Source organism: Pyrus communis, chromosome 2 (genome assembly GCF_041283825.1).
Source record: "Pyrus communis isolate YQ-2024b chromosome 2, ASM4128382v1, whole genome shotgun sequence".
In the NCBI taxonomy this organism is placed as follows: Eukaryota; Viridiplantae; Streptophyta; class Magnoliopsida; order Rosales; family Rosaceae; genus Pyrus; species Pyrus communis.
The window spans coordinates 8,460,226-8,474,755 of record NC_142566.1 but is presented as its reverse complement, the minus strand read 5'-3'; the positions used below and the strand labels follow the sequence as shown (position 1 = coordinate 8,474,755).

Sequence of the window (14,530 nt, the reverse complement as noted above, 5' to 3'; positions counted from 1 at the left end):
TGATTGCCTTCTTATATGTTATTTTGGCGCAACAAAAGCAACTTAATTATTGGAAGAAACTAGAATCAAACACAACGAGAAACAACGAACCAAAATCAAACACAAATGGGACAAATGGGACAATGATGTCCATGACGTTCTTCTGTGGCGATTGAATTAATAGTTGAGACAATCTTCTTCCCAAATTTTCTCAATAGAAAACCTAAAATAATATGGCAAAAAATACAAAGATCGCAGTGTTTTTTGAAGATAATGATGGAGGTGTGTCACTAATCCTGTAACTTTCAGTTTTCAAAATTGAGACGAAACTAAATATGTGTGTTATGATTATTAAGAGGTTTTTTTTTTTTTCTTAAGGAATATAAAAGCATAAATTTGAGAAAATTAAAAAATTAAGTTAAACTTTTTTTTTTTTTTTTTTTTTTTTTATAGAAGAAGAAATTAGAATATCAATAATGGAGTTTTTTTTTTTTTTTTTTTTTTTATTAATGGAAAGAGGAAATTGAGGGAGTAAGAGGCAGTGGAGGAGTAAAATTATCTCTCATTATTATAATGCCCTTAATTACATTATTCATTATAATTTTCTTTTTCATATTTATTAAAGATGAGAAAGTTGCAATTGTTGTGACATCCCACATCACCAAGGGGAGTGATCCTTATATGTATATTCTCATCCCTACCTAGCATGAGGCCTTTTGGGAGCTCACTGGCTTCGGGTTCCATCGGAACTCCGAAGTTAAGCGAGAAGGGGGCTTGAGCACTTCTAGGATGGGTGACCCACTGGGAAGTTGCTCGTGAGTTCCCAAAAACAAAATCGTGAGGGAATGGTAAGCCCAAAGCGAACAATATCGTGCTATGGTGGTGGAGCGGGCCTGGTTGCTCGTGAGTTCCCAAAAACAAAACCGTGAGGGAATGGTAAGCCCAAAGTGGACAATATCGTGCTATGATGGTGGAGCGGGCCGGGAAAATGGTCTGTCCCAGGTCGGGATGTGACAATTGTCGTGTCAAAATCGGAGGATACATTAATACTTTTTTGTGGTTCCCAATCTGTAAGTTTTTTTTTTAAGAATTTGAACACTTTTTTTTTTTTTTTTTTTTTTTTTAATCAACTCATCACTATCACCTTTGCAAAAAATTAGATAAATCTAAGATATTAAGGACATTTATTTATAGTGAAGAAAATAACGAAATATAATTCTACAAAAAAAATTAAAATGACTATTATTAGTCAACAGTCATGATTCCCAATTAAGGGTGAGTTTTAATAGAAACCATTTTTGAGAATAGATCTAAAAGATGAACGATTGGATCATTAAAATACATTGTAGAGTAAGCCCTAAGAAAGTCTGTCAAAATGAAAGTTTGTCAAAACGCATAAAAAAAATGTCCTCCAATCCTGACCCATAATTGACATTTTACATTGCGTTTGACAAATGAGTATTTTCTTAGTAATAGTATAGATGATAAGAAAAAGTTGGTAGGTTATTACAAAAATGTTGTATTAAGAAATATATAATTGCTTTTTTTTTAACAGATGAGAATGACTTAACCTCACAATAATCTAACAATAATATGATTCAAATTCGTTATTAACAAGAATCGAACATGAGATCGCTCACTTATAAAGAAAAATAAATACCATTAAACATTTGTACTAAGAGAGACAAGGACGGGATATAATTTTGGCGAATATTGTATCAAAAAAGAATAAAAAAAATTGGAGAAGTCGATGAAAGCAGAATAAAAGATTCTCATTGATTGTTTTTGCTTTAGTGATAATTATCCACTCTGCAAGCAAATTTCACCAGGCCAAACTTACTTGATTTGTTTTTTTTTTTTTTTTTTTTTTTTTTTTTTTTTTTTTTCTATCTTCAAGTATCTGGCAACACACAACCATTACAAACAAGAGTACTGTAAATTGTCTATAGTTTCGATATCCGGTACATCACTATTGCAGAGAGCATAGGCAATCCAACTGCATGACTCGCATTTACAAATATGCTAATGAAGAATCGATGGTCAGCAGTTAACATGAACTGATTCTGTAGTGGTGATTGGAGCAATTGATGAACGAGATCGGTGTTTCCTGCCTCATATTCACTGTAAACTGAGGACAAAGCATCAGCCTTAGATTAGAAATGGGCTAAAAGAGGGGAATACAAAACCAATAACTCAGTAATCAAAACTATATATCCTCTGTAATGCACAGCGTCATTTCTGACAATTCTACGGCAAACTTGATCAAGCAAATCAAATTGTCATGAACACTTGCAAATCAAAGGTGCAAGTTCCAGAGCGAACATCCCAAGATTTAATAGAGCTTACAGGGAAGGCTCTGCATGCATTGAATTAACGCCCTTTATTCACGATAGTATCTCCCTTCCAGTCAACGCCCAGATGTAAAATAAAAACTAAAAACCTTATTAACACATGTATTCACCCAAAGATGACATTTAAACCATAGTGCTAAGACCCAACACCTAGAACGGAGCTCACAGATTGACAAAGATAAATGGGTCAATCGCGCACTGCCTCGTGTAGCAAATGAAGTTTCACCTGATGAATTCCAACCTACAACATATATAGTGTGCAATACCTAGGATACTACCCACCTTTTGTTGCATTCGTTCTGTTGTTTTTGCAGATATTGCAGTTATTCTGCTTTAGGTGGGAACCCATTTTTCATTCTTATTCTACCCTCATAACAGCTTAATTAGCATCAAATTCGTTTGACTTAACACGGCAATAAACAAAGTGTCATGTGCAAAATTTTACCAGAAAAGTGGATCATAATAAAATATCAAAGACCAAAGTGAACTATCAAGAGACAAAATGAAAGTTCACTTGAGTTATACCAGTACAAACTGTTCTCTGCCTAAAAAGAAGTATCCATACCCGGCAGAAAAAATAAGCTGATACTCACATACACCTAAATTAGAATAAATTCTACCATATAACGGGTATAAAGTCTATATGACAGTAACTGGCCAAGCGATCAGTATGCAAGAGAATTTATTGTGATCCTATGCAAGATATCTTAAACTACACCCCCAACTTAATGTTAAAGGCATCACTCATACATTAACAAAGTTTCTGCCAATTTACCAGACAAAAACGTCTTGGGGAAGTGCCACACTAGTCCCAGCGCATAGTAGCTTTCACTTCTAGGTATGTAAATTATTAAAGATATGTGCTGAGAAACATCTAAGTGACTTTTCAAAAAGCAACTGGTGCATAACAAATAACCGATTGCTAGTACACAACCAAGGATATGGTGGGGAAAAAGCATTATAGTAGGAAACTTACACGGGCTGTTGATTTCTGTTATATAGGATTTAAAACAATTTATTTACATTGATTTTCGTTTGAAACATGGAAGGTAAAACGACAACATTACAATATCTTTATATAGTTTCCAGGTATCAAAAATTTTATGCAAATTCCAGAATAGATGTTTTTCCTAGTTGGATTGCATTTCAACAGTTTTAACTTTTTGTTTACATAAGGATAACGCATTTCATTTAACAACTCCAACAACAACAACAAAGCCTTTTCCCACTAAGTGGGGTCGGCTATATGAATCATAGAACGCCATTGTGCTCGGTTCTGTGTCATGTCTTCTGTTAGATCCAAGTACTCTAAGTCTTTTCTTAGAGTCTCTTCCAAAGTCTTCCTAGGTCTTCTTCTACCCCTTCGGTCTTGAACCGCTCTGTCCCATAATCGCATCTTCTAAATGGAGCGTCAGTAGGCCTTCATTTAACAACTCCAAAGGGCCCAAATACAAATAGCAAAGAGGAAAGTTACATCATCCCAAAACCTAGTCTCTGAAGCCGAAAACCTTAACATCAAACCCTACACCCACACAACCACTGCCGCCCCTGAAAAATTACCGCCAACGTAGAAACAAGTCAAAAGACAAGGAAAAGAGTGGTCATGCCAAAATGGGGGCATTTTCACGCAAATAATCAGTCAACTAAGTGGATACAATATGTTCCTGGGATCCAAATTCCGTCAAGCCATGAATTTGCAGCGCACCAAGGTAAGGCTAGGACAGCTGAGGAAGAGAGGGCACGTGGTGGAGAGATCTGCAGCAAGGGGATGCTTTGGCATACGGGAGAGTGATTTGGGGCAAGCCATGAGTGCAATTCCAGATCTAGTGGTAGGATGGCAAGTATTGGTGAGCACAAGCCCCAACGAGTAAGGGATGGACGAGAGGAGCAAAGGGCAGCAAAGCCCTGGTTGAAGGAGTGGAGGATTTTGATGGAGGAAGAAGAGGAGTGGGAGAGACAAAAGTGCAACAAGGGGCAGGGGAGCAGGCACCACACAGGGCGGAGAAGCCACCACAGAAGGTGAAGAAGCTGCCACAAAAATGAGAGAAGGGATGCCCCAAAGGGTGAACGGGAAGACGAGAGAAGGGATGCCCCAAAGGGTGAACGGGAAGACCACAATCCAAGCAAACAAAGAGGTCTATGTTGCACACGCCGACACACCTCGGACACAGTCAACGGTTTGGGCATGGTCAAGACATGGTAGGGGCTTTTTTGCAAATGTCAAAGACATTTTGGGGCAGTTTTGTAAATATTGAGACTTCTAAAATGTAAAAGTTTTTCGACCTTGTCAGTCCTCTCTCTCCAATTAGAGGTCATGACTTTACTATTGACGACAATGAAGTCCAAGAGAAAATAGAAAGAGAGACTTGAAGATAATTGAGACGGGAATCTTGTGTTGTTTGAATTATTATATTTGTGTTCTAAGTATTATGTTTGTATTTTAATTGTTATGTATCGTGGAACACAAGTACTCTGCTATATTATGAACTCAAACAAGTACTTTGTTTTGATTTTCTTGCCCCTGAGACAAATTGGTAAGTAACTTAAGAAGTGTAGCATTATCTAAAGACGTACCTTGATTGTTTTGGTTAGATTGGGATTGGGATTGATCATGGCCGTAGGTTTTGGTGTAAAACCCCGGGGGTTACTGCCTAAAGCCTCCTTGTTGGTGAGGTTGTTGAGGCTCTCTCCACTTGAAGTTTGGATGGTCTCTCCAACCCGGATTGTATGTATTGGAGTATGGATCATTTCTTGGCTGATTTTGGCTTGGAAATCCAATGGCGTTTGCACTCTCCCATCCCCCATTCTCAATCAATTTAGGGCACTTTTCCGAAGGGTGTCCTTGGATAGAACACACGCCACATATCATTGGACCTTGGATCTTCATTCCTTCGGCCATCTGAGACATAATAGAAGTAAGATTAGCTAATTGAGTTTGAATGTCGGATTGAGAACTTACCTCATGCACTTGTTGCCGTGGGGGGTCCCTTTGCCCAATTCCTTCGTATTGTTGTGCGTTGAGAGCCCGGTTGGCAATGAGGTTCTTGGCTGCCATGGGAGTTTTATCCACCAACGCACCTCCCGCCGAAGCATCAAGCATTTGCCTTTCAATGGGAAGAAGACCTTCATAGAAGTATTAAAGTAGAAGCTCCTCCTTCATTTGATGTTGAGGACATGATGCAACAAGGGCTTTAAAACGCTCATAGTATGTTGGAAAAGACTCCCCTTGACTTTGTTGGATTCCGCTAATCTTCTTTCTCAAGAGAATGACTCTTGAATTAGGAAACAACTTTTCAATCCTTGGCCTTCTCCAATAGTGAGAACGGGAAAACCTTCATCTTCAAAATACTACCATCAATGTTGATTGGAGTCATGCTCGAACACACCACCTCGAACTCCTTCAAATGCTTGTTGGGATCCTCCATGGACAGTCCATGGAACTTTGGAATGTGGTGCAAGAAACTTGACTTCAATTCAAATTCGTCGGTTTTGTCTTGAGCCGCCCTTGGGTATTGGATGCATAAGGGTGCGGCATTGTCCATTCCCGAAGCGGAAAGCTCCTTGATTGTACGGTTGTCCGCTGCCATGGTTTGGACCTCTTCTTCCTCCCTTGCCGTGGGCTCCTCTTCCTCCTCAAGATTAGAAGTCGAACTAGAACTTGATGGGTGAAGTTCTGGGTTCTTTTTCTTCTTTCTCAAAGTGCGCTCAAAATCGTCGTCAAAATCCAAGATGTTTGCACTTATAGGTTGAGAACTACGAGTCATAAACTAGTACCTACAAACAAGAAAAGAAATAAGGTCAGTAGCTAAATCAAAAAGATATGAAAAAAAGAAACAAAAAGAAACAACGGGGGATTAGCAAAGTTGCTAATCCCCGGCAACGGCGCCAAAAATTTGATGTGATAAAGGATACCACTCAAATTAAACCCTCTTTTTGACAGTTGTAGTATAGATATAAGTAGGGATCATTCTAGGCCGGGGATTAGGAGGGATTGCTAATCTAATGAAAATTGACTCAAAGATGTGAAAATATGCTTTAAAACACTTAAATAAACTCAAACGACTCTTAAGTAACTTGTATGACTCAAAACAAGCTTTAAAGACTCACAACAACTCAAAACAACCAAAAAGACTCAATTTAGACTCTAGGACTCAATTTGGACGAAAATACAATTAGTTTTGACTCAAAAGACTCAAAAAGACTCTTTTGGACAGATTTGGAATAAGTAAGAAAAGGGGTTTTGATTTTGGACGAATTTAAAAGAAAACAAGTAACTTAAAACTTTAAAACAGATTTTGGACGAATTTAAGAAAAACCAATGGATGATGGGATAGCCAAGTGATACTTCTCCACACATGATACATTCAAACATAAATTGATTTCCAGTTGCTTTTCTGATAAACCATGAACCTTAACACCCCATATTAACTGTGACATCACTAATTAACCCTCAGATTTCCCTTAAGTTAGTGGATTGGATGACATCATACAACAACCCAAAGCATTCTTCAAAAGTTCCCTACATGACATCATAATAGAGATACGGTCAAAGATCATTACGTTCAATAGAAATCATAAGTATTGACAAAGCACTTGTAACTATGACATCATGATACTCATGCTAGGAATTTACTTAACATGATTGTGAAAACAACCTTAACTACTTGTGACTATAAGTTTGTGACGATTATGTGAAACACCCTTATATTCTAGCACCAAATTCAAGCATGAAAATTAAGTAGGCCTCCCTAATCAACATACAAGAATAAGTTATCCATCAAACGGTTAAGTAAATTGCATTCACAATTTATGAAATCACAACTGGAATCTATCAACTCATATTATAAATGCAATCATGGTTTCAAAGCATCCCTAGGCTAAAACGAGTTTAGCCTCTCATGTTCATAACAAAACTAAGGAAAATAGAATTAAACATTGAAAATAAAAGATACATTACACCTAAAAACGTTCCAACACTCCAACTTGAATGCACAAATGCCCAAGGCTTCGTCTTCCTTGTCCTCTTCCTTGCTAAGTCACAGCACAAGGTCTAGGGTGGTTTTATGGATGATTTTCTGGGTTTTGGAGGGATTTAGGCAGGTGTGGTGGATGGTGTGGTGTGAATTTGTGGTAGAGGGTGGTGTATGGAGATTGGGATGAAGGTTTGGAAGTAGGGGAATGATGGAGAGTTGGTTGCAAGGTTGCGGCAAAGGATGGATTTATGAATGAATGAATGAATGTTGTGTGGAAGGGTGGTGATTAAATGGTGCGGCAAGGGCTGTTTATATAGGCTAATTTGGCACACTTAGTGAAGGAGAAGGATTGCAGAATCCCATTGAAAAAGGGTTAATTCAAGGCAGAAATCAAATGGGAAATGGAATAGGTAGTGCGGCTAGGATTTTGGGATTTCTAGAAGGTTAGGTGCGGCACACATGTAGGGAGAGGATAAGGTGTTCTAGAAGGAGTGTTTAGGGCAGATTCCTAAACCTAAAGGGAGAAGAACATGTGATATAAGTGAAGGAGAAGGATTGCAATTCCTAAACCTACAAGGAATGGTGTTCATGCGGCATACACTTGGATAAGGCTTCTAGAAACTGAAATAGGTGTTCAAATATGTAATTAACCCCCTCTAATTAGCTAGGTTTAAGTCCTAACCTAATTTGGATAGGATAGGATAGGATAATGTTAGAGTTAGGAAAGGATAAGGTTTGTTAGGATAAGATAAGATAAGGTTGGATAAGGTTCCTTGTTTCTTGCTATTTCCTTATCTTCTTTGCTTTAGGACTTCATCCACCAGATTTGTTGCCTTTCCTAGTCCTTCTTGACTTCAATTTCGTCCATCCTCTTTACTCCATGGTTAAGCTATCCAATCCATGCCCAAAAATGCTTCAAATAGCCTCAAAATGCACTTTCTTGCTCCTTTTGCCATTAGGACCTAAAAACATACGAAAATAACTTAAAAGACTAAAATAAATAGTAATTAACTCCCTAAATGCAAGGAAACAACATAACTAAGTAGCATAAATATGCTCCTATCATAACCCCTATGTCTCGCCTCGCTGCGCTCGTCCTCCGAAAACGTCTCACCTATATGTGAAACAACTATTTTAACATTAATTTTAAGCACATAACCAAGATCGTGTAATAACTTCTCATACGTTGCTCAATTGGAGTGTTTGAATATACCATCGTGGCCTACTTAACACCACGAGCATCCCCATATTTTTAGAATAATTTTCCAATAACCCATGCGTCAGCCACGCGCAGGCACGTGCCTGGCACACAGACGAAATATTTAACGCCGTTAGGAAATATTCCGTTAAATAGTAGCATATACAGTTAACTTTTACCTGATGTCGTTAGTATATTCCGTCAAAATTGATGGAATATTCTCCTTCCTTCTCCGATGGTTCGCCGGAATTCGGCGCCGACCACAGCTGCATCACCAAAAACTGAAAATTGTAAAACTTCAGTATCTTCTTCGTTTTCCAACCAAATATCATGAAATTTATATCAAATTGAAGCTTTGAATGAGTAGAACACGATCTTACCTTTCAAAGGTTCTAAAATCAACAGAATATGATCGGAAAAACTTTCGACCGTACGTCTAAACCTGCAACTTGGTAAATCCGAGTATCTCGACGTCAAAACTACTTTAAAATTATTCCAACGTACTAGAGAAGTTAGAAAAATACCTTCTTAGGTCTCAAAACTAACTAAAACCTTTGCAATCACGTTGAAGAAATTCACACTCCTTGCCAAAGCTCGGGTATATTGAGTTCGCAAATCCTCTCCTCCAACCAACGATATAGCTCAACTTGTGAAGTCAAGGGAAGCACGATAATGTTATCCTTACACTCAATCTGTGAGTGTGTGACAATGTTTTAAGGTTAGGGGTTTGGTCGTACGGACGTGAAGAGAGTTCGAGAAAGGAAGAGAGAAACGGGGAGAAGGCACGTGTGTGAGAGTATGTGTGTCTCACAGAATCGGGCAATTTTAAATTGTCTCAAATCCTATTGGGCTCCAAGTTTAGGCTAACCATTTGGTCCTAAAACAACCCTACAATTTTAATTGGACCCAAGAAAGTAGGAGGTGAAGTAATTGGTCCATTTCCTTAGCCCACTTGTACATTCACATCACATCACTTCAAGGGCAAAATTGTCATTTCAACGCTTTCAAGGATAAGATATATATTAATTTAGGATGGGTTGTCACATAGATTATGTCCCTTGTTTGCCTTTGTGAATAGTGCACTCTTCACTCTCAACACACAAAAAACTTACTAAATAAGCTCAAAGTCGTTTTCACATAGTCAAGAGTAATGGCCTAGATGAGGAAAGTTGAAAATGACATCAAGTTTCCTCCATTGGCAACCATTAAACTAATAGCTTATTGTTTAACAGAGTTGAACTTTTGAGACAACTTACACTTTTAGAAAATTTTGGGCAGGGAATTCCTGCTGCCAAGGATCTGAACAATGGGGTAAATTTAATAGAAGTGAACTCTGTACTTCACAATGCATCGTAGTCTTGTTGCTTCATCACATGTTGAAAATATCTTTGAGAAAAGAAAAATTAGATAGGTTATCAAGAAATCTGATTCAAAAGGAAACGCAATGTATGATTTAAAATAGTAAGTTATTATCAGCCAACATATCTTATATGTTAATCCATACTTCGATTTTCGGAAACAATCCCTTTTTCACAATCACCAACATCATTTTGCCCTTCAATAGGAATTGAGTGTGACCTAGGTCGAATCTCCTAAATCAAAATTCTAAAGTAAAAAGATTCATCACTTATAGCATAAATCAAACTATGACTTTATCCTGATAAACCGAGGACACCTCCTTGTGCCTGGTTTCATGTGAACACCTCACTTATATCGCATCCAATTAAACTACCGCAACAACATGTTGACACAATGAACATGGAAATTCATATACTATTTGACAATACCAAATTGAGCAGTCTCTAAGAGCAACTCCAGCGTTGGAGCCCTCCTCCCAGGCTATGCACTATTCAATCCACCTAATGAACAATAACTACCCTTATTGAATAGTAATAGCCCTGGCAATAGCATTTGCATCTCCACCGTTACACTTCAATAGCCCTGGCAATAGGTAATAAAATATTAGTATTTTTTTTATTTATAAAATAATACAAACTAATTTTAATTGTAATATCGGATAATATTTTTAATCGTTCTCGTTGCGCCACGTCTCATTATCCGAAGTATTATTAAATAATACAAAATAATTTTATTTGTAATTTCGGATAAGATTTTTAATCGTTGTCGTTGTGCCACTTGTCATAAAATCCGAAAAGACAATTATTGGGGATGGATTTCTGATAAAATTTTTAATCGTACTCGTTATGCCACGTGTCATTATCCAAAAATACAATTATTGGTGATGGATTTTTGATAAGATTATTAACCAAACACGTCGCGGCACGTGTCATAATCTGTCCACAATCTTTAAGGATAGATTTCCATCAGATTTTTAATGAATGACAACATGCCACGTGTCATAATCTGTTCACAATCTTTGAGGATAGATTTCCATCAGATTTGTAATGAATGACGACATGTCACGTGGCATTATGTACAACCTAATCCTTTCTAAATCCTCCATATAATCCACCATCCATCCTCACAAATCTCACACCAATTTTCTCAAGATTTCTATCATTATTCATAGTTTCTGCTTCCTTCTTCACAAAAATTTGTATCATTATTCATAGTTTCTGTTTATTTCTTACAATGTCTTCTTCTTCCTCAAGGATGATGTGGGAACTCGATCAGGAAGAGGAAAAATTGTTTAACCAATGAGAAGCAATGTTCAATCACCAGGGGGCAAAAAATGAGACGGAAGAGGATGATGAGCGTAGAAGGAGAGATGACGAAGTAAGAATGGGCAGAGCCTCACATTCCTGTCGAGTCATCCAAGTTATGGCTCAGATCTGCAGGCCCAGCCGTTCCGGAAACCTTGATAGAAGCAGGCAACGACGAGGTATGGAACTCTTGGATGATTATTTGGTCCTAATAGTGCATTCCCTGATACGTACTTTAGACGTCGTTTTAGAATGGAACGACATTTGTTCAACAAAATCATGATTGCTGTTTGCAACCATGATTCTTACTTTGTGCAAAAGAAAGATGCTTTTGGTGCTATGGGTCCACTGCCTAAGCAAAAAATTACTGCTGCCTTGCAGATGCTTGCATATAGAGCATCTACAGACCAAGTGGATAAGATAACGAGGATGGGGAAATCAACCATCCTTGAGTCCCTGATGAGGTTTTGCAGAGCAATCGAATCTATCTACACCGCTGAGTACTTCCGCAAACCTACAAACATGGACTTGGAACGGCTATTGAAGAAGGCCGAGATGCGTGGTTTTCCTGGGATGATTGGAAGCATTGATTGGATGCACTAGACGTGGAAAAACTGTCCAAGTGCTTGGCAAGGCGCTTATGGGGACAGAAAATGAGCAAAAAGTATCATTCTGAAGGTGGTGGCATCTTTTGATACATGGATTTGGCACGCTTTTTTCGGGGTCCCGGGAGCTCAAAATGACATCAACGTCCTTGCCCAATCCCCAGTGTTCAACAATGTCCTGCAAGGAAAGGCACCAAAAGTCACGTATGAGGTCAACGGACGTATGTACGACGGGCCATACTACCTAGCTGACGGCATTTACCCGCGATGGTCAACATTTGTCAAAACAGTGCCACGTCCGCGAAATGCAAAGGAAAAACACTTTGCAAGCTGTCAAGAGGGGTGCAGGAAAGATGTGGAGCGTTGCTTCGGTATCCTCCAAGCTCGCTAGGCGATCATTAGGGGTACTGCCAGATTGTTTGATGTAGAGTCGCTTCGATCCATCATGATGACGTGCATCATTCTTCACAACATGATTGTGGAAGATGAGTATGATTATGAAGCCGTTGATGAATATGAGCCAGACACGATGAACAATTCAAGAACACGTATATATTGTGCTCATGACGCCACTGATGAGCTCGTGCAACATGAGCCATTACAAAGGAATGGACGTTATAATGAAAGGCTCATTCAACGATATATTGCATTTCAAATGCCAGACATGCACAATGCCCGACAAATTGACTTGATAAAGCACCAGTGGGCATTGAAACAAGCTGAAGATAATTAAGTTCATTTAGTGTGTTTTTTTGAATTTGGTATGTTTATGTTATTTTATTTGGTGTGTTTTATTATTTGGTATGTTTATGTAATTTTTTTAGTGAGTTTTTAATTATTCCGTATGCTTATGTAATTTTATTTGGTATGTTTTTGTCATTTCAATAAATATTCTCTTAGTATAAATAACTTACCAAATTAATTTGAATAAATATTCAATAAATTGGAAACAACATAAATAATACAAATAATAAATAATAAATTACAACCCAAAGTGATTGAAAAATTATGAGCTCCGATTACAAAAAGTACTCTATTCATCATCACTTAACCAATTTGTGGTGCTAGGATGATCTTCTCTTGTGGTGCTAGGATCACCTTGGCTTGCTATCGCTTCTCTTGCATGCCTCCTTCGCACCACGTCTGCTTTCTCTGACTTCCAAAAAAATTTAGAATTTGGAAACTTCCCTTCTAAAAGTGTGTTCATAATCTCACGATCTCGTTGAGCCCGTCTTTCTTCTCTAACATGTTCCCTTTCTTGCCTAAGTAGCTCTCTTTCTCTCTTATTAGCTTGAAATTCTCTCTCAATAGCTGCAGCTTTTGCATCCTCTCTAGCCTTATCAGCCTCATATTTCGCCAGTTCCCTCGCCAAAGTCAATTCACCTTGGCGAGTAAGCTCTTCCATGAACTTTGCATAATCATTCTTGGAAGCACTCCCTTTTCTTTTTGAAGCCTTCTTACCTTGAGGCCTAATTGGATAACGGGTTGAACCTGACGCTTGTTCAGGGATGGGCGTTTCGGGCACTTCTTCTGCATCATCTTCATGAACATGCGAGACATAATCGGATGTAGAGTGTAGAGGGATGCTATTCATGTGCACTTCTGGACCGACTGGCACAATTCTAAATTTAAGACAATCTTTGACAATATTCCCACCAGTTGAATGATTTATTTTTGCTTTTGGTTTTGACAGCGTACGAAGCTTGTGCTTGAAGTTCCTACACAATGCGGGAGAAGAAATAATTATAATGAAAATAAGTAACAAATAAATAATACAAACAACATAATTATAATGTAAGTAGGTAACAAATAAATAATACAAACAATAAATAATAAATTATGTAGGTAACAAATAAATAATACAAACAAATAATTATAATGTAAATTTGGATATCAAATAAATAATATATTGTTACCTGATCCGAATAATTTTCCCCACTTTGAATATTACTACTAGCTTGTGCCAAGGCGTCTCTCCACGTACTAAACGATTGGCTAAGTAATTTCCAACGACTGGACATCGATTCTTTGGTTCTTTTCCCACCAATTTTCTCAAGATAATTGGTATGAATAAGACTCCACATTTCTCGCAACTGCATCTCTGTGACATCCCGTCCCGGGATTATTAAAACGTACTAGTGAAATGACATTTTAGTCCCTAGTTAGTTCGTCATTTAGTTGGTGGGTGGTGTGGTGTTGGCATGGGTTGGGCCACACACACACACACACATACACTGTCCCTATCTCCCTCTGCCTCTGTCTTCTCCCTGTCTCTCTCTCCCCCGAGCTTCCATTTCCACTGTACACGTACGGACACACACCAAGAACCATTATCCCGTAGCAGATCGAGGAAACCAAGGGTGCAGTGGCGATCGTGAGGTCGAGGGAAGCACGAATATACCCTTTTCAGGTAAAAACATCGACGTTTTCACGTCGATTTCTTAAACTCCGATTTGAGTACTGTTCATGCAACATTAATTTACTTAGTTTTTGGACATTTGAAGTTTGTAGATGTGTTGGTGAGGTTCCCAGGAGCTTGGGAGTGGCTCGTTGGTTGAATTTGGACGTCAAGATCGTTGGTGGTGGAGTTGGCCGGTTTTGGAGAGCTTGCACAGGTATAATCTAGTGAGTTTTAGACCTTAAAACGTGTAGGATTGTGTTCTACTAGTTTAGGGCTTTAATTTGGTGCAAGAAACGTGGAAAAAGGTGGAAAAACGAGCGAGTTATAGCGATTTGCAGGTTTTCCGGCGACGGTGCCGGC

The 14,530-nt window shown here is 38.3% G+C and overlaps 1 protein-coding gene across 1 annotated transcript in view; it reads right to left on the bottom strand.

The window, feature by feature from the left end:
• Window positions 1-1,730: 1,730 nt before the first annotated feature.
• The window catches only part of LOC148698509 (flowering locus K homology domain-like), a 58,955-nt gene continuing 46,155 nt past the window's right edge, over window positions 1,731-14,530 (bottom strand). The window contains exon 9 of the mRNA XM_088683925.1: window positions 1,731-2,107. Coding sequence (XP_088540051.1) covers window positions 2,098-2,107 — 10 coding nt within the window. The 3' untranslated portion in view covers window positions 1,731-2,097. The remainder of the gene's footprint in view (window positions 2,108-14,530) is intronic.